The 24,495-nt window shown below is 31.2% G+C and overlaps 3 protein-coding genes, 1 non-coding gene and 1 pseudogene across 4 annotated transcripts; 1 reads left to right on the top strand and 4 right to left on the bottom strand.

The window, feature by feature from the left end:
• The first annotated feature begins 2,870 nt into the window (after positions 1-2,870).
• Positions 2,871-7,929, top strand: LOC103489433 (probable pectate lyase 18). Its single transcript, XM_008448595.3, has 5 exons — positions 2,871-3,609; positions 3,887-4,366; positions 4,857-5,283; positions 5,907-6,112; positions 7,416-7,929. Exons 1-5 carry the CDS (start codon positions 3,476-3,478, stop codon positions 7,714-7,716), a joined length of 1,548 nt encoding a protein of 515 aa, XP_008446817.2. The 5' UTR covers positions 2,871-3,475; the 3' UTR covers positions 7,717-7,929.
• Positions 7,930-8,378: 449 nt separating this feature from the next.
• TRNAK-UUU (transfer RNA lysine (anticodon UUU)) lies at positions 8,379-8,451 on the bottom strand. The gene has a single exon. It is a non-coding gene; the product is annotated as a tRNA-Lys (tRNA).
• A 4,144-nt stretch (positions 8,452-12,595) lies between these two features.
• On the bottom strand, positions 12,596-14,726 carry LOC103489434 (uncharacterized). The gene is made up of 2 exons (XM_008448596.3): positions 13,746-14,726; positions 12,596-13,649 (listed from the first exon to the last, which is right to left on the bottom strand). The coding sequence occupies exons 1-2, from the start codon at positions 14,598-14,600 to the stop codon at positions 12,714-12,716; spliced, it is 1,791 nt and encodes a 596-aa protein (XP_008446818.1). The 5' UTR covers positions 14,601-14,726; the 3' UTR covers positions 12,596-12,713.
• A 4,094-nt stretch (positions 14,727-18,820) lies between these two features.
• Positions 18,821-20,696, bottom strand: LOC127151348 (uncharacterized; annotated as a pseudogene).
• Positions 20,697-21,469: 773 nt separating this feature from the next.
• LOC103489566 (uncharacterized) lies at positions 21,470-23,605 on the bottom strand. Its single transcript, XM_051091009.1, has 2 exons — positions 23,114-23,605; positions 21,470-22,981 (listed from the first exon to the last, which is right to left on the bottom strand). Exons 1-2 carry the CDS (start codon positions 23,580-23,582, stop codon positions 21,687-21,689), a joined length of 1,764 nt encoding a protein of 587 aa, XP_050946966.1. The 5' UTR covers positions 23,583-23,605; the 3' UTR covers positions 21,470-21,686.
• Positions 23,606-24,495: the final 890 nt, after the last annotated feature.

Below are 24,495 nucleotides of genomic sequence, written 5' to 3'. Positions count from 1 at the left end.
ATTTGACCAATAAGCATTGCTTTGCTTATCAAAAACCTTTCATGGTCTTGTTTATGTCTCCTACCCCACGAAAAGTACAAATACTTTGACAGCCAATGTTGGATTTTGTTTAATTAATTTCATACGTAAACCCACTAATCCGTAGTTTTTATTCACAATTTTATAAATTTTTACTTTAAAATCCAATATTTAATACTTCAATTTCTATACCTAATCAAAATTAAACTTTGGTTATTATATAACTTACTTTTTCTTAGATCGAATTATAGATCTATATAAACAAAAACATCATTAAAATTAACTATATAATTTCATAACATAGACTATAACAATACAAAATTGGGGAGTATAGTGACAATGTAATTATAAAGTTCGAAAGTACTTAAATTGTTATAAATTTAAATGATAAATTATTGTTTTCATACAAAGTATATATATATATATATATATATTCCTGTTTTAATTAGTGAAAGAATCCACTTTGCAAAAATCAAATTTTCATAGAACTCTTCCTTTAGTTTTACTTTGTGCGTAATTTGACAAATATCCGACGTGGGCTGCGGCTGCGCCGCCCTTTCCAAATCAGCCGGCGGCTCCGGCCTCCACCACTCACGTACCCAAAGTTCTTCTTCTTCTTCTTCTTCTATTTTGTTTTTTTGTTCTTTCTAAATACAAATGACCAAATCATGGGTTTTAACTTTAAGATGTGTTCTGTTATATTTAGAAATAATAAGACCTTACATTTTACATTGATAGATTATTATTCGAGGGAAGGTTCGAGCATCTATTAACTTATATGAGAAAAACCCTACTAAGAATGTAAATAAAAAACAACTAGAAAACGAAGATCAAACATCTCTCGTATCTAAATTAAGAATAATCTCAATTAGAAAAAAACTAAAGAAATATATATATATATATATATATATATATATATATATATATATATATATATATATATATATATATATATAAAATTAGTGTTGTAAATTTACACAAATATTTATCATTCAGGTAAAAAGAAAAATTATTTGACGAGGTTATTACTATGTAGCCAACAATTTTTTTGCAGCTTGATGTTTGATGTAGAGCAAAAAGAATCTTGAAATTATATCTAGTGATGATTAATTATTTATTGGACCTTGAAGTATTAACCTATATTGATGAGATAGTTACATTTAGTGTTAATACATTATACTCTAGGAGTGTTCATTTTCACCACTCGTGATGTGATTGGTTTTTATATATATATATATATGTGAGAAAAAGATCCCTATAACATAGGGATTTAATGTGTTAAATGGTCCACTACATAATTAAAATGAAAGATATAGTCTTTTTGCAAATAATTGCAAAGTGCCACTCAAGTTAATTATGGATTGGTCATGGAATGTCATTATACTAGCTAGCTAGTATAATTGATTTCTTTAGGGGATGATTTTAATTTTGGTTGATTGGTTAGGTGGTGAGATGCTTTATGGTGTTTTGGAATAAAATTCAAACTAAAGGAAATAACTAAATGAAAGCTTCTCTCATATGATATGATCATGTATTGTTTAGCCCCCACACCACCAAAATTAGGATAATCTATAAATTAATCAATCTTCTTTAGAGGTTTGTTGTCTACAATAATTAATAATAATGTTTGGTTGATTTATAATCAACAATAAAATCATCAACAAGGTGGGTAATGAACGACAGATTTCATCCAACAATTGCATGGAAATTAATGTAATGTTGAATTTATTAATTTTTCTTTTTTTTTAAAAAAAAAAATCTCAACTAATTTGGTGTTAATTAAATAATTTATATTATACTAAATAATAATGATAACCTAAAATCAACTTATACACACACAAATGCTTATAGCATAAATAAGGGTCCCATCCATCACATAGGAATAATATATAAAAAAGAGAAAAAAAAAATCTTCAAAAGTTAAAAATTTATACTTTTTTTTTTTAAATAGAAGAAAAAACTTTTTGGACCCAATTTTAGTAGAAAGTCTTAATTTGCCAATTTAAACATTGCATAATTGGTAAAGTCATTAGAATTAAAAGGTTAAGAAAAAGAGGTGTTATTTTTCCACTAAAGAAAATAAGTTGAATTATAAAAAATTCATAAATTAAACTATGGGTTTGATTTTTATTCTTCCCTAAGATTTGCTTTTCTTCTTCTTCTTTTTTTAAAATTTTATTTTCATATTTTAAAAAGCAAAGAAATGGTCAGACTTTTTACCTGTATAGAGATAACTTTGGGACAATGTTTTAAACAATTTCACACGTGACACTTTTAATTTATCCATGAACTTAATGCAAAAGTGTCAAGAATATTTTTTTTAAGAACAAGTTCGAAGTAAATTAAAAAGTTAAAATGAATCTTCTTAGAGCTTAAGAGCATATAGTGCAATTCTATACTCAAAACTCAACATACATTTTGTATATATACACAATTTATTAACAAAAAAAAAGGACAAATATTTGCCCTATACATCAATCTTCGTGCATTCGACAACATTAATCACATACGCAAATAATAATAATAAAAAGAAAGAAGTACACAAAATTTGTCATTATGGTTAGACATAATGCACGAGAATGAATATCGTACTCAACTATATAGTGTGACATGAACAAGGAATAATTCTACTAGACTTTATTCTTATTATGACATGGTTTATTTAGGTAAATTATGGAAATAAAATGTGTATTTCATTCGCTTAATAAAAGTATATAATAAAAACAAGATAAACAAGAACCCTCTTGTTGATAAGGAGAAAGGGGATAAACCCTAATGTCAAAAGTACTTTATGAAAGAGAATTTTTACATAAACACACTTTTGCATGGAGAGATGTAAAAAAAGAAAGAAGGATTTGTAGGATGAAGAGAAGGGGTTGGGCATTTGTAGTATAAGAATATGCATTCTTTAAGCCAACCTCCAAAGAATCTAAATCCAACAGACAAAGCAATTAACTTTTCTTGTTTTTCTTCATTTTATAGCACAAAACAAAAGCTATCTCAAACTTTTTGGATAAGTTTACCTCTTTTTTCTCTTTCCCTTTAAACCCCTCATCTTTTCTTCTTCATTACTTAGAATAATTAACTAGCAAGTTAAGAATGCAAAATAATACAACTAATGCAAATCACACTTCTTCTCACCCATTCAATTCTCTCAAAATGAACCAAAAACCCTAAAACCCCACCAAGAAAGTAACCTTTTTTTAATTTCAAAAAACCCCCCTTTTTTTGCTTTTGTTTTTTGGTTCATAATAATTATTTTAATTGTTGGTTTATTATATAAAACACACACCCACCATTTCTCTCTGTTTCTACAAAATTAGGCTCTCTTAGCAGCCATGTTTTTGTTGATATTTCAAAAACTAAATTTGTTTGAAAACAGTCTCTTTTTCTTGGATTAATACCGCAGAAGAGCATTGTCAGAAACATCCTCAAATTCCTCATTGTACCTTTGAGGATGTTTCCTGTTCTTACCACTCTCTTCATATGGATGTTTGCTTCAATCTCTTGTGTCTCTTCGTCTTCTTCTTTCAATCTTACATTACCCCATCAACACCCTGACCCTGATTCTGTTGCTGATGAACTTCAAAGGTAAATTCACATTCTTAAACTTCTTCTTCTGGGTTTATTTGGAATTGTTTCCCTTTCTTTTCTTGAATTTTCTCATCATCCAAACAGAAAACAGACCATTGCAGGATAGTCAATGTATTTTTGTTGTTTCCTAATATGGGTTTCTATGAAATTCTCTTTCTCCTTCGATAATTTTTCTCATTTCCCTTTCTTTCTCAACATTTTCCCACCACCCAAACAAAAACAGAGCATTCCTCTGTTTCTCTATAACCTCAAAAATCTTCTGTTTTCTCTACAGGACAGTGAATGCATCCATATGGAGAAGACAAATGCTGTCCATCGAATCAAAGGATCAAACATTCTCTTGTCTCACCGGAAACCCCATCGACGATTGCTGGCGGTGCGACCCGAATTGGTCGGCTAACCGCCAGCGACTGGCCGACTGTGGCATAGGGTTCGGGCGCGACGCTATGGGTGGCAAAGGTGGAAAGATCTACATCGTTACCGACTCGTCCGATTTGGATCCGGCGAACCCTACTCCGGGAACTCTCCGGCACGCTGTGATCCAATTCGAACCACTATGGATCATATTCTCCGCCGACATGACTATAAGGCTGAAATACGAACTTATCATCAACAGTTTTAAAACGATCGACGGCCGTGGCGCCAACGTCCACATCACCGGCGGCGGATGTATTACCATTCAATACGTGTCGAATGTCATCATCCACAACGTCCACGTGCACCATTGTAAACCCTCCGGCAATGCCAATATAAGGTCCGTAAATTTAAACTAACATCAAAAGTTTGAAGTTGATAGGTTTAAGAAACTTGAAATTAAGAACGTGGGTGATAAAGAAAGAAAATTACATGTTTTTATTTTGTCATTAGTGGTTTTTTATTTTGATTGGTTGAGTTTCAAAGTATTTTAATTTCACCATAATTTCTGATTGATAATAATATTGATTGATTTAAAATACTTTGGAGTGGAAATTTTATCTATAAAAATAGGATTAACGAAACAATTAATATGAGACGGTATTAGTTGGTAGGAAGATAAGAGAAAAAAGTTTATCAAATCAATTAATAGGTTTATCCAACAACTAAAGTTTGGAGAAACTCATAAAGCAAACATGGGTTTGTCCCACAAATATGAGTCGATTTGCACATTTTAATTACTTTTAAGATTTGAATTTATACATATACTTATTATTATTACTATTTCAATATGTGAAAATTTAAATCATAAGTTATGGTGTATTCACTAGATCGACTCCAACTCACGTGGGTCATCGAGGATTATCAGATGGAGATGGGATCTCAATATTTAGCTCGAGAAAGATATGGATTGACCACTGTTCATTGTCGTATTGTACTGATGGATTAATAGATGCAATAATGGGTTCGACAGGAATAACAATATCAAACAGCTACTTCTCGCACCATGATGAGGTAATGTTGTTAGGGCACGATGATCGATATGTGCAAGACTCAGGGATGCAAGTCACCATTGCCTTCAACCACTTTGGTGAGGCATTGGTCCAACGCATGCCTCGATGTAGACATGGCTACATCCATGTCGTCAACAATGACTTCACTGCTTGGCAAATGTATGCCATTGGAGGTAGCGCCCAACCCACTATTAACAGTCAGGGTAATCGTTACACTGCTCCTGTGGACCCTAACGCCAAAGAGGTATTACTCTCTCTCTTTCTCCGTCTTAAATTTTGTTTTTTAATAACTCAAATGATACAATTAATACATTTACCTAGACATTTATTAAACATAAGATTCAAAAATATATGTTTTTCTTTCCCATGAAAACAAAGTGTAGTCATAATCATTAAAGTCTAACACAATTGACAATGCTACAAAAATTTATTGGCTAGATTGGTACTTTTAGATGTGAAATTATTTTTTTAACAAAATAAAATGGAAGTTGAGAAATTACTAAAACTAAGGAATGGGATAAAATTTAAATAAAATAAAAATAAAAAAGTTGATAATAGAAATTAAAAGATGGAATTAGTGGTGGAGCGGCGGCGCTTATGAGCCGAACCTTTTAAGTTGAAAGTGTGAACTTTAAAGTAAGAGAAAGGAAGGATTAGATTCCTTATCCCACTTGCTTGGGCGGCGGCGCATGATGTTGACGCGCTGCCAATAAACTACAATTTCTTAACGGCCCCATCTCTATCTTGTCCTTTCTTTTCAATCTTTTTGGCCGGATCGGAATTTGAGGAAGAAAAAAGTCGATCATTGAAATTTTTTTTTTATATTCTTCTGACGGTGACGGAGAGATCTTGAATTTGAAATTTCAGGTGACGAGACGTTTAGACGCGGCGGAGACAGAATGGGCGGGGTGGAATTGGCGGACTGACGGCGATATTTTGGTGAACGGGGCTTTTTTTGTACCGTCCGGTGCCGGACTTAGCACCCAGTATGGTAAGGCGTCAAGCGTGGAGCCTAAGTCGGTGGCTCTCATCAATCAACTCACCATGAACGCCGGCGTCTTGGGCGCCCCAAGGTTTTTTTTCCATTCTTTTCATTATACCTCTTTTTAACATTTTCAATTTCTTCTGTTTATTAAAAAAAAATCATCCACATGGTGAGAAATGTTTTAAGGTTTTGGGTTAAATGTGATTAATAAGGTAAAATGATATGATGATGACATATTACTTTTTCATTGCATGCATGTGGATGATAAAATGACGTTTTTTTTCTTTTTCTTTTCTTTTACCAAAAAGTCAATAAGGGAAATTTTAAAAAGGAAAAAAAATAGATTTTTTTATTTTTTTATTTTGCATCATTATTCTTGTGAAGTAATTTTGATTATACAGTAAGGAATAATCTAACATGATAATATTATTCCATATAATTAAAAATGAAGCATAGGAACAATTAAAATTTTTCTCAATTATGGGGCCTACAACATATCAATTTCAACATACCAACAAATTCTCAAATTGACTCCACATATACCATCATGATTCCCACAAGCTCCCCTTTGATTTAACCTCAATTTCAAATTTTTATTAGAATTAATTAGGTTAAGACATCAAAATTTTATTACATAGGAGAAAAGCAATATTTTTCTAATTTTGTAAAAGAAAAAGAAAAAAAAACTAGAGATGAATATATATATATATGATATTTTAAAATTCTAACTCCACCACTTAAAAAATATCATCCAAAAAGCAAGTGGGACACATAATACAACCAATATTTGTAGGCTTTAACACATCATATATTAAAAAGAAATTTAAAGAGTGAAATTAAAGTGCTTCACTTTTTGCTTCTAGGGGTTAGGGTTTTGTCAAGCTTTTTCCATTCCAACATGGAAAAAAAAAAGCTTTTTTTTAAGTGCTTCTTCTATAATACATACATGTTTGGGGATTTGTGATATAATAAAGTTGGCCTAAAATTTTGTGTAAGGAATGGGGAATTGATTCATTTGGAACCCAAATTGAGCAACACATGCATGTGTTTGAGCATAGGAAAAAGAAAAGGCTAATTAAGCTTTGAGAAATGGGGATGAGAGACTCCCTTTTGATATCTTTATTCTTCTTTGCCAATTGATCTCTGTATGTGTTGTGTGTATATGTAATATCTCTTCATTATATTCTCTTCCTTTTGCTTTCCAACCATGCCCCCCCCCCCTCCTCTCCCCTTTATGATGTAGGACAACTCAATTTAAGACAATGGAAGATGACCTACCTTATTATATTAAAATAAAGTTAAATAGTACTGTTTACGACTTTTCTAACATATACATATAGTGTGCTCGATCGATATATGTGTTTTTCTTAATCTCTTTACTTAATTTTCAGGTATACTGGTGGTGATCAAGGAATTGTATATCCAGGATTTAGCGGTGGAAATGGTGGAAATGGTGGAAATGGTGATGAGGGATATGGAGGTAATACTGTCATAAATAATAGTCCAATTTATGAAAACGGTGGTGGTGGTGGTGGTAATGGTAATGGTAATGATGATTACTTTGGAATGATATTTAAAGCTAACGGTAATATAATATTTCCAATATTTTCCTCCGTAAACTACCTATGTACTCTTCTAATTATATTTCTTATGTATATAGTCGCATATTATAGTGCTCTATTCTCTTTATAGAATATGTAAAAGAGTTTTAAATAGCTCATATAATTAATTAATTAAATTAAGCTTAGTTAATTATTATGCAAAATCAAAAGGGGATTTGAAATTATTATTTCAAATTCTTTTGGGGGTATTGTTTTTTTTTTCCTCTCTTTTTGTTTGTGAGTATATCATCTACTCAAAATGAGATCCATTTGAGATAATACAAATCTATTTAATTTTCTTCCATTCTTATATGTATTTTTTTTTTCTTTTAGTGCAATATTTGTTCTTTGTTTAGTCTTTAATCAATAGTAAATCATTTAAAATGACTCCAAAACGAATTCTCTTTGTTTTTCGAGAAAAAAATTAAAATATTTATACGAATGGAGAGATTGAATGGGAAAATATATACCTTTATTCTTCCTATAATTTGATATATTTTTTAGCAGTGGATTTTTTTGCTTTTGTCTAAAGTAACAAACAACGAAGAATTTTAATTAAAACTTTTATTTTTTCAGAAAAAATGGGGTGAAGCAAAATGAATGGAGTATTAAATCTAATTATTTATTAATTATATTTTGTCAACTTTTACTTAAAAAAACAAAAAAGAAATGGCTAATTAGAATATATACGAAAAATACATTACAAAAATATTAGAATTATATTTATAAATGAAATCTTCCCACAACCGCACACGCCGTCTGTGGGAATCGAACCCACGACCACATGGTTAAAAGCCATGCGCTCTACCGGCTGAGCTAAGACGGCTTGACAATATAAAATAAATTTAGCACATATTCGATAATTCAGAAATGAACGTTGGGCCTTCTTAGTGGGCTTAAAATTTTGGGCTTTTTCTTTATGGACTTTTTGGAAGATTTATTTTGATTTAAATTTTATTTCCAATTAAAAGATTTAATTGAAAATACCTATTTTCTCCTATGTTACATTTCTCTCCAAACTTCTTCAAATCATGATTTAAATGTTAATTTTAATTAAAACATCTTTATAGGTACTTAAATTGCAAAATTAATCAAAATCACAGTGTGTGGAATAACATGTCATTAATTAATTTGTATGATGGTATTTTATAAGTACTATATAGATATTGGTCCCTCCATGATTACCATTTTTAGAAGTAAAAAAAAAAAAAAAAAAAACCAAAATAATAAAAAAAAATACATACAACAATATAATTGGTCCTCTACATTTAAATTTTGTGTAAATTAAAAATGGACTCCCTATCTTGACTCAACTTCTTGTTGGCCAATTAATATTTCTACTTTCCCTATTTTGCAAGTCACTATATCTATAAGAAGTTGATGAGTTGATAGTTCCATTCTCACCCCACCATTATTGTTGTAGTAAACAAACAAAAACAAAGCTATCCTTGAATAATCCAAAGAAGCCATTGTTAAAGCAATTATAGTGCAACTTGATTGCCTTCAACACTTAATAAATATCTTAGGGTAAATTTAAAGTAGGATTGGGATTTTCTAGTTAGGTTTGAATCTATATTGTGTCTAATAGATCATTAAATCTTTCATTTTGTATATATATATATTATTTTATTAGAAACTTGAATGTGAATAATGGAACTCAACTTTATCCTATACAAATGTGAACAGCAGAGTTTGGAGAGGGCAGTGGGGAAACCCTAAATTAAAGATTTTGAATTTTCTTCTTTGTATGATCTCATGAGAGGAAGATTCAAACAAAAAATCCTCAAACTATATCCATCAACCAATAGCCATTGGACTTACAGCTCTTATTTCTCTCATAATCATCAATATAATATCATTTCTTAAAGTCAAACATCTTGATTTTCATGGATTTCCTTTTCCACGATTCAATGCTTATTTTGAGTGATAGAGACTCGTGGATTGGAATAATTAAGGTAGATTCAAACTCTGAATAGGATAGATATTTCTTCTATTTGTCAATTGAGTTTGAAACTAAATTGATGACCTAAACTGTTAAATATGATATTAGAGTGGTTTAATTATATAAAGCTCAAATGAACATTCGGTGAAATCGAGACACCGTCTTGGATGGGTATGTACTTAAGAATCACGTATCTGAAAAAAAATCAAGACTCAAACTCTTTATAAGATAGATGAGGTACTACATAGTCTAACGCATTTTAACTAACTCGTCCTCCAATTCTCTTGACTTAAATGCTTTCATGTAATTTTGATAATTATTTTTAAGGTTTTTCTAGATCTTTTCCATGCTAATTTATCAAAATAGAACAAAAACATACCGAGTATAATGTTAAGGATGTGTCAATGTCTAGTTGATACGTTTAAGAGCATATAATATACCTATTGAGCTTGACTACTACGTATCTTTCTCTAAAAAAATAGATTCTTACCCAATTTGATATATCATAAAATTTTATGAATTTTCTAAAAATACTTTAGGGTTATATTTAGACATTATCTTTAATTAAGAACTAAGACTAGATTTATATAATTTAACTAAGTTGATATGAATTAAAGAATGAGAAGGAAATTATTAGTAATAAAAATATGTTAAATTTAATCAGAATTTTTTAAGGTATTAAAAGAAAGTCTTTTGGTATTAATTAGTCTAATTTGAGGTTTATTCCTTTGCTGACATATCAAAGTAAACATTTTATGGTCCATGAAGTAATTAATTACTTCATTTAGTATAATTTATAATAAAAGTCACCCAAAAGTGGATAAAGATCAACCACTCTACAAATATTAAAAATCTTATTCTTCCTTTCAAAAATAGAAAGGTTCTTCTTTATATATATATATATATATAATTTGTTGTAGGGTTAATTATAAGATAATGTCATCAATTTGCATATGATGTATGAATAGATGACTATGACACTCTATATTTTGCTCTATTTCCTTTTGAACCATTCATATTATAAGGTTCATAGTAACAATAGTCATATTTGAAATATTATTGTATAGTAATTATAATAAATTGTGTGGTAGCTAAGATTATTTGGTTAAAACTCTATAAAGAAATATCATGAATAATTCAACTTTTAATTAGAGACGTTACACTTTCTTTTTCTTATGAGATAAGGTTAAAGACCTTTCGTTGTAGAGGAAGTTTTAACAAAGATAGCAATAGAATTATAGCTCTAAGCTCTCTCACACAAAATATATAAAAGAAAAAAAATTAATATGTGCTCATTACAACGTCTAGGTTAGACGTTAGACGAAGATAATAATTTATAATACATAACAGAGGTACCTCTAAGGTTAGCGAGACTTCGTGCTTAGTCTTTCAAAATACCAGATATAATAGATTCAAAGCCATTCTAACATTCATAAAGATTAAAAGAAAAAACAAGTAATTATGTCTTCATAAACAACTTCATGCATTTAAGATTTTAGATAATTTAGAAGTTAGTAAAGAGCAAAGTGTAAGTTCAGTAGTAATTATTTTGGATTTTTTTTAGTACGACAATTGTAAGGAGTAGGGATTGAACCTCCTCCGACCTAAATACCACTGATTTAAACTCATTTTGACTAAGGAAACAAATAGTAATGATATCATATTATATTTATTTAAAAGATCAAAGATAATCTTTGTTATTTATTTAATTAATTGATTTGTATCAATGGAAGGATTTAATTCACGTGAAAAATCAACCATTCAATTAAAATTTTCAATAGATTGAGAATTTTCGAAAAAGAAAAAAAGAAAAAGAAAAAGAAAAGAAAGTAAAAGAGAGGATAATTTAGTTTCAACCGAAATCATGATCTCGGCATAAAATCTTCCTTTGACTCAACACAATTTCTTCGGATCTGTGTCTCGAAACTTTGAGTTTCAACGTAAATATACAATTTTCATGAACGATTTAGTTCTTAAATTTTGATTTATTATAATTTGTTGTAGTTAAAATTTAACCTTAGCATCTTAATTATTCAAAATAAAATTTAACCTAAGTTTCATAGTAGTTATCTAGATGTGTCATCATGTCATGCTTATAAAGTATAGTCTTAAGTTGGAACTTTCAATTCCTTTTAATATTCATTTTCCTTAATTCCGGTCCTCTTTTCCTACCTTTTTTATTATATCCTTTGGGACTTTGATTTTTCTTTCATGTTTATTTCTTTTACATTACGTAAAAATATGAAATTTATTATAAACGAACGTTTAATATTCTATCAATATTTATGAAGTTTTAGTATATTTTATAAAAATTTTAATTTATTTTACTATATTTGAAAATGTCACGAAGAAACGTTCAAACAATAATGCACCAATTATCCAATGAAAATAAGAGAAATTGTTTTCCTTACAATACTCAGAGTGAAAATTTATCAGAGGATTAGAACTTTACGAGATTATTTAAATATGTTTGTCTAATTTGGATGTGCACTTTTTATACGAAACTTGTTTCGTGACAAAAGTTTATTTAATTTAACGAGTTTACGAGTTATCACTATTTTTTATTTCTAGCCAAATTAAATATACTATATGTTCTATAGACTATTGAAATATTAACGTCAACACCAGGGATTATTGATACTTTAATTATTTCATAACATAGTCGACAAAATATATAACCAAGACTAAGAGTGCATACTTTATATCATTGATGTAAACCTAATAATTGAAAATGGAAAAAATAAAAAAAAATTATTGGTCGAATTTTTTTTTCTTTTTTTTTTTTATAAAAAATGAAAGGGATATTTATTAATATAATGAGCAACAATTAGCCTTTATTTATTTAACTTAGATTAGGTGTGTGTCTATTAATTATTTAATCAAAACTTTTGGACCTTATGAAATTGGCATAGAAATAGAAACAGAAACATACATTCTTTTTTTCTTTTTTCTATTTTTCTCTTATTAGTAAACTAAAATTTATATATCCTATGTTTGCAAATTCATTTCCATTAAATTAACAATGATGTACACTCACAAATAATTATGATTTGCAATTTATAAAATTCAAACATTACAATTACAATAATCCAAATTCAAACATAAGTTTCCTCAAACGCAATAAAACTTCTAGACATTGATTACCATCATTGCCTAAGACCATGTTTCGTCTCCTCCATCAAACCACCACCACCATTTCTAACCACACGGCCGTCGTCGTTCTCCTCCTCCTCCACTTCCTCCGCCGCCTCCTCTGCTTCTTTAAACTTTTTGTAAATATCACTCTTATAGAACTTCTTAGTCCTCAACACCAAAACCAAAGAAACCAAAGCCCCAAACAAACTCACCGCCGTAATAATCACAAACGAAAGCTTAAAACACACTGTCCCATTACAAACCAACTCCTCCCCTGTTTTTCTAATCCTCCCCGCCATAGCCAACTGCTTCTTCGCTTCCTTATCGTATAAATACCCAGCCACATTCACATTCAACAAATAAAGCCCAACTGGGCTAGCCACCGACCCGAAATTATACAGAGTCGCGTAATATTTCAACCCAAAAATCTCCGAAACAATGGCGAAAAGCAGAGGCCATTGAGCACCGTAACAGAATCCGGTCAAAATAGAGGCGATGTAAAGACCGCCAGAGGGATTGAAGGCGATTAAAAGATGGGCAATGCAGGAAAGAAGAAGAACGATTGTGAGCATTAAAGGACGAGGGAATTTGTATTTGACGAGTAAATGTTCGGAGAGGAATCCGGCCATGACTCGGCCGAGGTAATTCCAGATACTGACGAGGGAAACGAATGTGCTGATGCTTTTTTTGGGGTAATGTTGGGATTGACCGATCTGACCGAGATTGTCGATGGCAGTGAGTGTGCCGCCGACGCCGCAGGCAGTGGCGAGGAAGAGGAGGAACATGTCGAAGCTGAACAGAGCTTGAAGGATTGTCCAATCGTCTCCTCTTGGTGGGGGATTGAACACATTTTTCCACCACTCCGTTTTGATGGGTTGTTGTTGTTGAGGTTTTTGTTTCTTTGGTAGAAGTGACATTGGTGTTGTGTTCTTTAATGGTGGTGAACCCTAGTAGAAAAAAATGGTAAATACATTAAACTTCATGTTATACTTCAACTTAAAAGAAAAGAATTTAGTATAAGGTGAAATAAATTTGAGACTCACCGGAGAAGGGGAAATGCCATTTTCAATAGCCGCCGGCTTATTCAAACGGCGCCATGACTTAAACTCTTGAGCAACAACAACCGCTATAGGCAAAAGCAATAGAAAAGTAACAACCGCCGCACTTCCTCCATATTCCCCTCTATCAAAACTAAACTTCTGTTGCAAAATTATCATAATCATCAAAAACCCAGCCAATCCCAACGATATATACAAAAACCTATAAAAAACCTTCAACTCATCCTCCTCATGCTCCACCTTCATCCGCCTCACCGTCGGCAAAAACACCAACGACACTGCTGCCGGCAACCACCCCAACAACAGTATCAGCGACTTCTCATCTTTCCCATATATCGCATGATACAACTGCGTCACAATCGCCCCACTCAACCCCATGTACCCTTTCAATATACCGATCACCACTCCCCGACGTTGTGGGTAGTTCTTTACACACGTCACTAGCGCCCCCGTGTTGGCAAACGTCGTCGCGTTCGCCCCCACGCAGATGTAGAGACACATTAACCAAACGTGGGTTGGGATTTTCTCGGAGACGGATAGCCAGATCATGAAGTAGCCGAAGAAGTTGAGTAGAGCTCCCATGGCTAGGATCGACCATGGTGGGGTTACTTCGTTGATTAACCCGGCTACAACACCTACCGTCGTACCAACATCTTTAAAGAAACTTATGAAGTTTAGGGTTGTTTGATCGTACCCTAATACCGTCTTTATGGTGCTCGAGTATAAACCGAACATGTACGGGATGCCCGCCATTGACATGATTAGAAACGATGCAAACATCATGAACCATGACCCCTTGATTAGTTTCAATGTAAAGGATTTCGTGCTGAATCCCTCCATTTTTTTTGTTTTCTAATTTGGTTGAAGAAATGAGGGTTTCTTAATTTGCCTTATATAGAGAAAAGAATGGTGTGAGTTTGACTTGATGATTCCCAATGAGTTGGGAAAAAGAAACCCAAATCTCCTCTCTCTTTTCTTTTTAATACATACATATATATATATATATATATATATATATTTTATTAATTTTGAGGGTGAATTAAATTGAAACCTTAAGAAAGAGAGAGAGAGAGAGGAAGAAGAAGACAAGGATTTGGTTTAGATGATGTTGATGTTGACTTTTTTGGTTAGTTTTGAAGACATTGAGTTAATCTTATTGGTTTTCTTACATTGTTCTTAACAAAACAAAAGAGATTAATAGAAAGTTAAAAGAATAGATAAAGACTAAGCTGACTTTAGTTAATTACTAAACAAATAAAACAAAGCTAATCCTTTGCTTCTAGGAAGTTGCAAACTGAATAGATAAATAATATATACCCATTAATTCCAAAAAGAAAATTTTGGGCACAAAAGAATATTCAATATAATTTAACCTACGGTAAAAGTGTACAACTTTTATATATTTCCAGAGTTTAGTACTCATACTTGAATGTCACACTTCTTATAAAATAGATTTACTCCTTCCATTGATAATTGATTTTGAGACGAAGTTATTCAATAATAAGCTTTTTCTACACTTGTTTATATATATATATATATTTTTTTTTTTTGAAAATCAAGTCAAATTTTTAAAATTTAAAAATTTGTTTAGGGTTTAGAATTTGACTAAAAACTAATTAAACTCTTGTACTAAAAAAAATACGAATAGGACAATAAATAATTCTTTTAACTTGTTAAGATATTTTAGGTGCAGATGATATAAACAATTAATATATAAAAAATAAATAATGGTTATTAGATTTTAATCTTTAAATAACTTGTAATATTTGATAAATAGTTTTAATATTTAGTTATTTATAATTTGGTGGAATAGATGAGTTTCTTAATTTTCAAAAGATTACAACGCATCCATCTACACCATAACACCACACATGGATGAATCTAAAAGTCAACATGCTGCCATTTATTTTAAAATATTCAATCAAATCAAAATCAATATCATTTAATATTAATATAATCAAACCATACTTCCATTTATTGCTTCAACGTATCTCTTTTCTTTTCTTTTTAAATATCTCATTTCGTATTTAATTTATTTGAAACCTATTATTTGTTTTTGTTTTTAACGATTAACACTCACTTAACTTAAATGAATAATGTTAGAAAGTTATCGGTTTTTATCATTGATTGAATCTAAAATTTAATAACAATTTATAAATATTTTAATTTATTTTACTATATTTAAAAATTATGTCTTTATTCTTAGATTTTGAATTAATTAAAGTTTAAATGACTTTTTTTTATATATATATATTTTCGTTTATTTGAAAAGGTTCGTTTTTTATATTTATTCTATTATTCTATTGTTTTTTTAGGATAGTAGAAGATTCAACCAAAAACATCTCTAGTTTAGTCTTTTTGTTTTGTAAAGGTTCAATAATTGAGATAATTTGTTCTTTGTTTTTCTTCTTTCCCTTCAAATTTGGAGCCTTTGTTGTCAAATTAGTATATACCAACAACGTAGACTTTGAAGAACTTGTATTCATTAAACGGTGCCGTAATGTAATAAATGGAGTGCACACAATACAATGAAACTATAGAAACTTCCTCAAATATAAACTCCAAATAGCATATAAACAATTAATTATTATTAATATTAACATTTTCCTTTCAAATCAAACTATTTAGCAAAATATTATATAAACATCAGTTGATATCTCAAAATTAATAAACGTTAAAGTTTAGAGTATGGACTAATTTTTTTTTAATACATAAAATTAATTAAAGTTACATAAACATAAGATTTAGAGTCAAATTTCATAATTTAATTGCAATTTCCTCAAATTTGTTTAATTAAATTATATAATATATTTGATTGCTTTTTCCACAAACAAGTAATTGACAAAACAAATACACAATTACAATTAAGCCATTATCTTCGAAAGGGCCAATTTTTTTTTTTTTCTCTCAATTTTAATATCAACCATGAGGTACATATGTATTGACCATTCGACACTTCTTCGAAAGTGTTAAAAGTGATTATTTTAATTCATATTCAAATCACTTTTACCATATGATCTACATATATTAATTATTAAGTGATTATTTTAGTGTTTATGTTTAGATTTTTTTTTTTTTTTTTTTTTTACTATTTTAGGTTTATATAATTTCAAAATAGTTTAAATTTTTAATCATTATCCTTTAGTTTGATAGGAATGTATCATAATTTCAAACCCAACGTTATAACATAATTTTTTCTTTTTTCAAGTCGTTAACATGAATATAACTCAATTATAGCAAATTTTTAGATTTTATTAATAATAGACACCGATAGACTTATATTAATGTACAATTGATGAAATTATAGACACGGATAGTCTGATAGAAGTTTATCAATGTCTATTTTTGTCTTACAACAATTTTGTTTATTTCAAAGCACGTTTTCTTAGAATTCTTTTTTGAAAAAATTTAAAATATATGTCAATGGTATAATCCTTCATCTTAGTGTTATGAATAAGAACAAGGTGTTTAAGATGAAGTAAGTTAGTATAATAAAATCAAATGTATTTAAAATATTATATTTTGACAACTAATAGACTTATATTTTTTTAGGGATACATTTATAAATATAATAAAATAAATTAAAATATTTATAACATATAGCAAAATTTTTAGATTCTATACATGATAGATGCTAAAAACTTATGTTGATGTGTATCTATATGATAGATAGGAGTAGTGTCCATCAATATCTCTCATTGATAGAATATGAAATTTTGCTATAGTTTCTACGTATTTGTTTTTATCAAATTTGTCAATTTTTTTGCGATTCTCTTTCTTTTTGTTAATTAGTGACGAAAAAAAATTAAGAAAAAAAAAGTAAAATTGAAATGGAAAAAATGAGACATAAAGAATTAAATATTGAAGTGTTATAATTACGTAACACTAACAATCACGATGGTCAATAAATAGTATTATATTACAAAAACACCAAATAAAGAAGACTTCATTTTACTACATTATTTGATAGGGAAATTCTACCTTATTAATTAATCTTAGCCTGCCACGTGGGGCTAACAAAAATTCATGAACTTAGGAGTCATTTTTGCAAAATTTTAATATTAAATTAAATGAAACTTCTATAAAACTCAACAAATATATACATAGATTACACCAAAGTCTATACAACTTAAATTCTAATTAATTAACAAAAACAATCAATAATTAGCTGTGCTATATTATCTGCCCCTTTTAAGTTTGAAGTTCATATTTTACTTTGTTTAAAGTAATGAAAAGGAAGTTTGAGAATATACTGATTAGTTTAATTTTATATAAAGTGTGAATATATAAGAAAGAAATTGAGTGCGAAAAAGGGCAACTTAGTTGTGAAGATCCAAGCCGCGATGACCTAAGTCGGTTTAGGACAGTCACAGATCCAAAAAATTTATTGATAGAGGTTTTTAGTTAAGTTAAAATAATTTATAAACATATAAGTGGTTCTAAAAATTAATAAATTTGACTTTCGTGGATCACAATTGTCCTTTACGAGATTATTCATCATTCGATTGTGCCTACTAGCTTTAATTTAGGTGGGATAAATTACACAGTAAGATTCAAACTTAGGTGGGAAGAAGTTGACGACAAACAAAATAACCACCGAGCTACCTATTAAAAATTAAATAAATTTCTTTATATATAATATATAAAGAGATAAACTCAAGAGAAATTCGAGCCCCTAAACTTATACTAAATCTGTCAATGGTTTAGAAAGTGCATTCCATCAACGAAACCTACTTGAAGGAACAGTTTGATTTGGTTAACGAATTAAACCAGAAACTAAAAGCGAACTTGTGCTATATCAGAATGATGGAGAAAGTAACAATGGATTGATTGGGAGAGGAAGACTGTGGAAGAAGAAGGATCAGTGGGAGATGGAGGATGGGGGTTAGGGTTAGGGTTAGGGTTAGGGATGGTTCGGTACGAGAGAATATAAAAAAATTCAACTGATTTAAAAGATAAAAAAGCTAAATAAACTTTGTGTACTTTTAGCTATTCTTAATAACTTTGATAAAGAAACAAAAGTGATGGCCTAATTTAACTCATCTTCTCAATTTCTTCCATCATTTTCTCGTCTCCTCCGGTACTCCGGCGGCCTCCACAGCCCCATTTCGGACAACCTCAGTTTCAGCTTCATTTTTAAACTTCTTATAAATATCACTCTTGTAGAAACTCCTCGTTCTCATCACTAATATCAATGAAATAAACATACTCAACAAAGTAACCACAGTGATTATAATGAACGAAAGCTTAAAGCATTCCCCTCCAAAGCACTTTAATTCTTCCCCGGCTTTTCGCATAATCCCTTTTGCTTTCAGCTGTTTCTCTGTCGTACAACTTCCCAGCCTCTTTCACATTCATAATATATAGATTGGCATCGCAGCTGTCCCGAAATTGTAAAGCGTTGAGTAATATTTCAACCCAAAAATCTCTGAAATTATAGCGAAAATCACTGGGCATTGTGCTCCAAAACAGAATTCGACTACGATGGAAGCAACGTATAACCCATTTGGGACGTCAAATGCGATCATCAAATGGCCGACACAGGACCAAAGAAGGGTTAGAGAGAGCATTAAAGGACGAGGGAATTTGTATTTTGTCAAAACAATTTCAGAGAGGAAACCGGAGCCAACTCGGCCGAGGTAATTCCAAATGCTGATTAATGTTACAAATGTGCTAATGCTTCTTTTTGGGTATCCCAAAGACATTCCGATTTTACCCAAATTTTCAATCACCGTTAACGTTCCACTAACGCCACTAATTATGGATAGGAATAAAATCAGATGGTTCTTTTTGTTCTTGTTTTGGATGCTCTGTTTTCGGGAGTTGCTCTGTTATGATTTGAACAGAGGGGTTTGGAGATTTGGTTTTAAGTTTCCAGAGATTGTATTCTTCGATAGTGACGACGGCGAGTGGGAGAAGGAGAAGGACGATGATGGCGGCGGCGCTGCCACCATATTGGTTTTGAGTGAACTCTGTTTTGCTTTGTACAATGATCATTAGCATGAGGAATCCGGCGAGGACAAGAAAAATGTAGAGGAAATTGTAGAAAACTTTGAGCTCATTTGGCTGTTGGATAACTTTCATGATACGGATTGTTCGTAAGAATGCGAAGGAAATTGCGGCCGGAAGCCACCCAATGAGGAGAATTAAGGATTTGGTGTCGCCGTCGTAAAATGCGTGGAAGAGCTGTGTGATTATGGCGCCGCTTAGTCCGACGTATCCCTTCAAAATACCTAATTTTTTAAAAAATACATAATATTGAAAATTTAAATAACCATCATATATACAAAAATTGAAAATTTAAAATTTAATTAAACACTCTTCATCATTTGTAAACAAATATATATATATATATATATATATATATAAATGGACAAAATTTTTAGTTTTACCATAATTAAAGTACATAATGGTAGTTAATCATTAATTCCACGCCATCTTAGGGATTAAATTTTAATAAAGAATTACCGAGAACAACGCCACGCCTTTCGGGGAAGTTATTGACACAAGTAACTATAGAACCCGTATTAGCAAAGAAGTGAGAACTTCCTCCAATACAAATATAGAGACACGTTTGCCAAACTTTTGGGCGGAGATCCGACGAGTAACACCGAGCCATATCATAAAGTAATCAAAGATATTCATAACGATGCCAATTAATAGAACCACCCAAGGTGGTGTAACCTCGTTAATAAGACCAGATAAAACGCAGATGTTTGCACCCAACTCTTGAAAAAAACTCAACAAATTCAATGTCGTTTGGTCGTAACCCAAAACCGATTTAATGTCGCCCGAATATAGACCGAACATGTACATTGTTCTAGACATCGCCGTGATTAGGAGTGAAGCAAACACCACGAACCATCGTCCAATGATGATGTGGATGACTATATTTTTTATGTTGAAGCATCTCAATCTTCCTTCGCTAACCACCATTTTCTTAGAGGTGGATTATTATTATTCCAAATGAAAATTTGATGGTTGTGAATGATGAATGAATGGAGAATATATAGAGATTTTCTCAAATCAAGCATAGAGTCTATAGTTGTCAAGTTAGTGGATTCAAATTAAGTCGAGTTATGTTCGTACAGACAAGTTCTATAGTTGACTTGCAAAATATAAAGGGAAGATCATCAATTTTAATTTGTCCTTATTCGACCTTTTTTTGTGTGTGGATTAACTTTGAGATAAATATCTTAATTTTTATTGAGTTGGTGTAGATTTAAATAGTTTAGAATGCATAGTTAGTTGATTTGTGAAATGGATAAATGCTTGAATTAATTATATTATTTCAATAAGCATGTCGAAATAAATCTAAGAAAATTGAGATAAAGCTTGTAAATAGTATCAACCACACGAGTTTGGAGAGATTTTATTCTTCCACCGTATATATACTTATTAAAAAGTAAGAATGTTTGAAAAATATTTCGGTACCACCATATGTTTTAGAATATATGAAGAGTAGGAAGTTGATTCAATACTCTTATCTATTATTTTTTAAGTATACGAAGGGTAAGATAACCCTTAAGGCCCTAATCTCACCGACATATTGTACAAACTTTATTCTAAACTTTTTGATTGAACTATGCTTGTATTGATGTCCATTTGAAAGTTTGAAGAAGTAGAAAATTATAACAAAAGAACTATGCTAATTAAATTATGCTTGCTCAGGTTCTAATCCGTTATGTAAAATTAAATAGCAAAGATTAAAAAGTAAAAAGTTTATAGATTAATCAATTCTTCAATGACAACATGCAACTTTCTTTAAATATAAACCCTATTAAGAACCTTAATATTACAATACAATAGGATGATGAAACATTGTGCCTTCAATCAAAGGACAGAGATGAGGGGAAAAAAAGGTCTCTCAAATCTGTCTTTCTCATCTCTTTGCTTCAAACATTTTATTGGATTTTACTCCACTTTTCAACTTCTTCTATGTATTATAGTTTTCTCTGTCACTTCTGCTGCTCCGGTCGTCGCCGCAGCCTCATTTCCGGCCACCTCTGTTTCGGCTTCATCTCTAAACTTTTTGTAAATATCACTTTTGTAGAAACTTCTTGTTCTAATCACTAAAATCAATGAAATAAACATACCCATCAAAGAAACTGCAGTGATTACGATGAACGAAAGCTTAAAACATTCCCCTCCATAGCACTTCAATTCTTCCCCTGCTTTTCGTATAATCCCTTTCGCTCTGAGCTGCTTCTCTGCTTCTCTGTCATAGAAATTCCCAGCCACTTTCACATTCAGAACATATAGCCCAATTGGACTCGCCACTGACCCGAAATTGTAAAGCGTTGAGTAATATTTCAACCCAAAAAGATCTGAAATTATGGCGAAAATTAACGGCCATTGTGCTCCAAAGCAGAATCCGATTACGATGGAAGCAACGTATATCCCATTTGGGACGTCAAATGCGATCATCAAATGGCCGACACAGGACAATAGAAGGATCAGTGAAAATATTAAAGTACGAGGGAATTTGTATTTTATCAAAACGATTTCAGAGAAGAAACCACAGGCAACTCGGCCGAGGTAATTCCAAATGCTGACTAACGTTACAAATGTGCTAATGCTTTTTTTTGGGTATCCCAAAGACATCCCGATTTGCCCCAAATTGTCGATTGCCGTTAACGTTCCTCCCAAGCCGCAAGCCGCTGATGTGAATACAATCAGCATGTCGACGCTGAAGAGACCTTGAAGAATTGTGAAATCCTCGCCGCGTTCTGGTGGGCTGAAAATTGTTCTCCAACAAGATGGTTCTTTTTGTTCTTGTTTTGGATGCTCTGTTTTCGGGAGTTGCTCTGTAACGATTTGAACAGAGGGAGTTGGGGATTTAACGGGAGCGGTTTTGAGTTTCCAGAGATTGTATTCTTCGATGACAACAACGACGAGTGGGAGTAGGAGAAGGAGGAGGAGGACCGCGACGCTGCCACCGTATTGATTTTGAGTGAACTCTGTTTTACTCTCTACAATGATCATTAACATTAGGAACCCGGCGAGAGCAAGAGAAATGTAAAGAAAATTGTAGAAGACTTTGAGCTCTTTTGGTTGTCGGATGACTTTCATGATACGAACTATCGGTATAGATGCAAAGGAAATCGCCGGCGGGAGCCATCCGATGAAGAGAATTAAGGATTTCGCGTCGGCGCCATAAAATGCGTGGAAGAGTCGTGTTATTATGGCGCCGCTCAGCCCGATGTATCCCTTTAAGATACCTAAAAGTTTTGAACGGTTAGTTAGTAGTAGCCATTAGATTTTAAAAAAAATAACGGCTAATTAATACTATAAATAGTTGTAAGGACCAATGCTAAAAGTTTATGGACTAAACTTGTAATTAAAATACTTACCAAGAACGGCGCCACGACTTTGAGGAAAATTCTTGACACAAGTGACCATCGAACCTGTATTAGCAAAGGATTGAGAATTGGCTCCAATACAAATATAAAGACACATTTGCCAAACCTTGGGAGTGGAGATTCGATGAGTAATAGCGAGCCAAATCATAAAGTAACCAAAGAAATTCGTTACAGCGCCAATGGACAAAACCACCCACGGCGGCGTAACCTCGTTAATAAGTCCAGACAAAATACCAACGTTTGCACCCAAATCTTTAGAAAAACTCAACAAATTCAATGTTGTTTGGTCGTAACCCAAAGTCGATTTGATGTCGTTTGAATACAAGCTAAACATGTACGTTGCTCCTGCCACCGTCATGATTATGAGTGAAGCAAACAACACGAACCATCGTCCGAAGATGACATGGACGACAATGCTCCTTATGTCGGAGCATCCCAAGATTCTTTCACAGGCCAACATTATGATCGTAAAAAAGAGAGATAACGAGAGGTTAGGTTGGTAAGGGGTTGTGAATTGAAGGGAAATATAAAGAGATTTTTTTTTTTTTTTTAAATCAAAGATGGAGACTATGGTTGGCTTTTGAAGAATCTAAAGTGTGTATTATATGTACCATTCATATGTGATAGACTTAATTCCTTCCTACCTACGATGATGATTGGACAATTGATATCAAGATTAGTTTAAACTTTTTAAACATGTTCGAAATAATCGAATATTGCACTTTAAAAATCTTTAGACCAATTAGCAATTTTATTCTATTCTAATAAATATGTCAAAATGAGTATAGCTCAAATGATATAAAACGTGTAATACGAACCTCAAGTTTAAATATTTGATTTTTTTCAAATCTGATACGACGATTAAATGCTCTGCATTAGCTTGTTTTAGCTTTTTAAAACATCCTTTCAACATTGAGAGTTTAATTTAATTTTTATTTTTTTAAAAAAATAATGGCAAGATCCCTTCAAATATGTTAGGATCCTATTCTCAAGATGTATTTTCTCACATTTTCCTCATCAAATCGCTAATATTAATTGTTTTAAACATTTATTTGGAGTTTCATCTCAAAGTTAATTAGTAATGGATGAATGTCATATATATGTATATATATATATACATATATTATTAACGGTGATGTTTTCTATTTTTTATGGTAAAGTCATCAACAACTCTAGATAGAGGTTTAAATTGGTCGGTTGCTATTGGTTTTCAGAGAAAGCCATTACTGAAAATCAATCATAAAATTGTTGAAAATTTTAGTTAGTTGGTTTTGGTCGACACAAATAATAAGAATTTGTTAATTCAATTCTCTTACCATTTGGTTTTTCTCTTTTCGTCAACAATACGTATGAGAATTATTGCATAATCAAAA

Source organism: Cucumis melo, chromosome 10 (assembly GCF_025177605.1).
Source record: "Cucumis melo cultivar AY chromosome 10, USDA_Cmelo_AY_1.0, whole genome shotgun sequence".
Classification (NCBI taxonomy): domain Eukaryota; kingdom Viridiplantae; phylum Streptophyta; class Magnoliopsida; order Cucurbitales; family Cucurbitaceae; genus Cucumis; species Cucumis melo.
The sequence above is the reverse complement of the archived record's forward strand: the minus strand, read 5'-3'. Positions and strand labels throughout refer to the sequence as shown.

Coding starts and splice junctions, on each gene's coding strand:
- LOC103489566 (XM_051091009.1), bottom strand. CDS start 23,582: ATGTTGGCCTGTGAAAGAATCTTGGGATGCTCCGACATAAGGAGCATT. Junction 22,982..23,113: donor AAGTCGTGGCGCCGTTCTTG/GTAAGTATTTTA, acceptor CAAAACTTTTAG/GTATCTTAAAGGGATACATC.
- LOC103489433 (XM_008448595.3), top strand. CDS start 3,476: ATGTTTCCTGTTCTTACCACTCTCTTCATATGGATGTTTGCTTCAATC. Junction 3,610..3,886: donor GTTGCTGATGAACTTCAAAG/GTAAATTCACAT, acceptor TTTTCTCTACAG/GACAGTGAATGCATCCATAT. Junction 6,113..7,415: donor GGCGTCTTGGGCGCCCCAAG/GTTTTTTTTCCA, acceptor CTTAATTTTCAG/GTATACTGGTGGTGATCAAG.
- LOC103489434 (XM_008448596.3), bottom strand. CDS start 14,600: ATGGAGGGATTCAGCACGAAATCCTTTACATTGAAACTAATCAAGGGG. Junction 13,650..13,745: donor ATGGCATTTCCCCTTCTCCG/GTGAGTCTCAAA, acceptor TTTTTCTACTAG/GGTTCACCACCATTAAAGAA.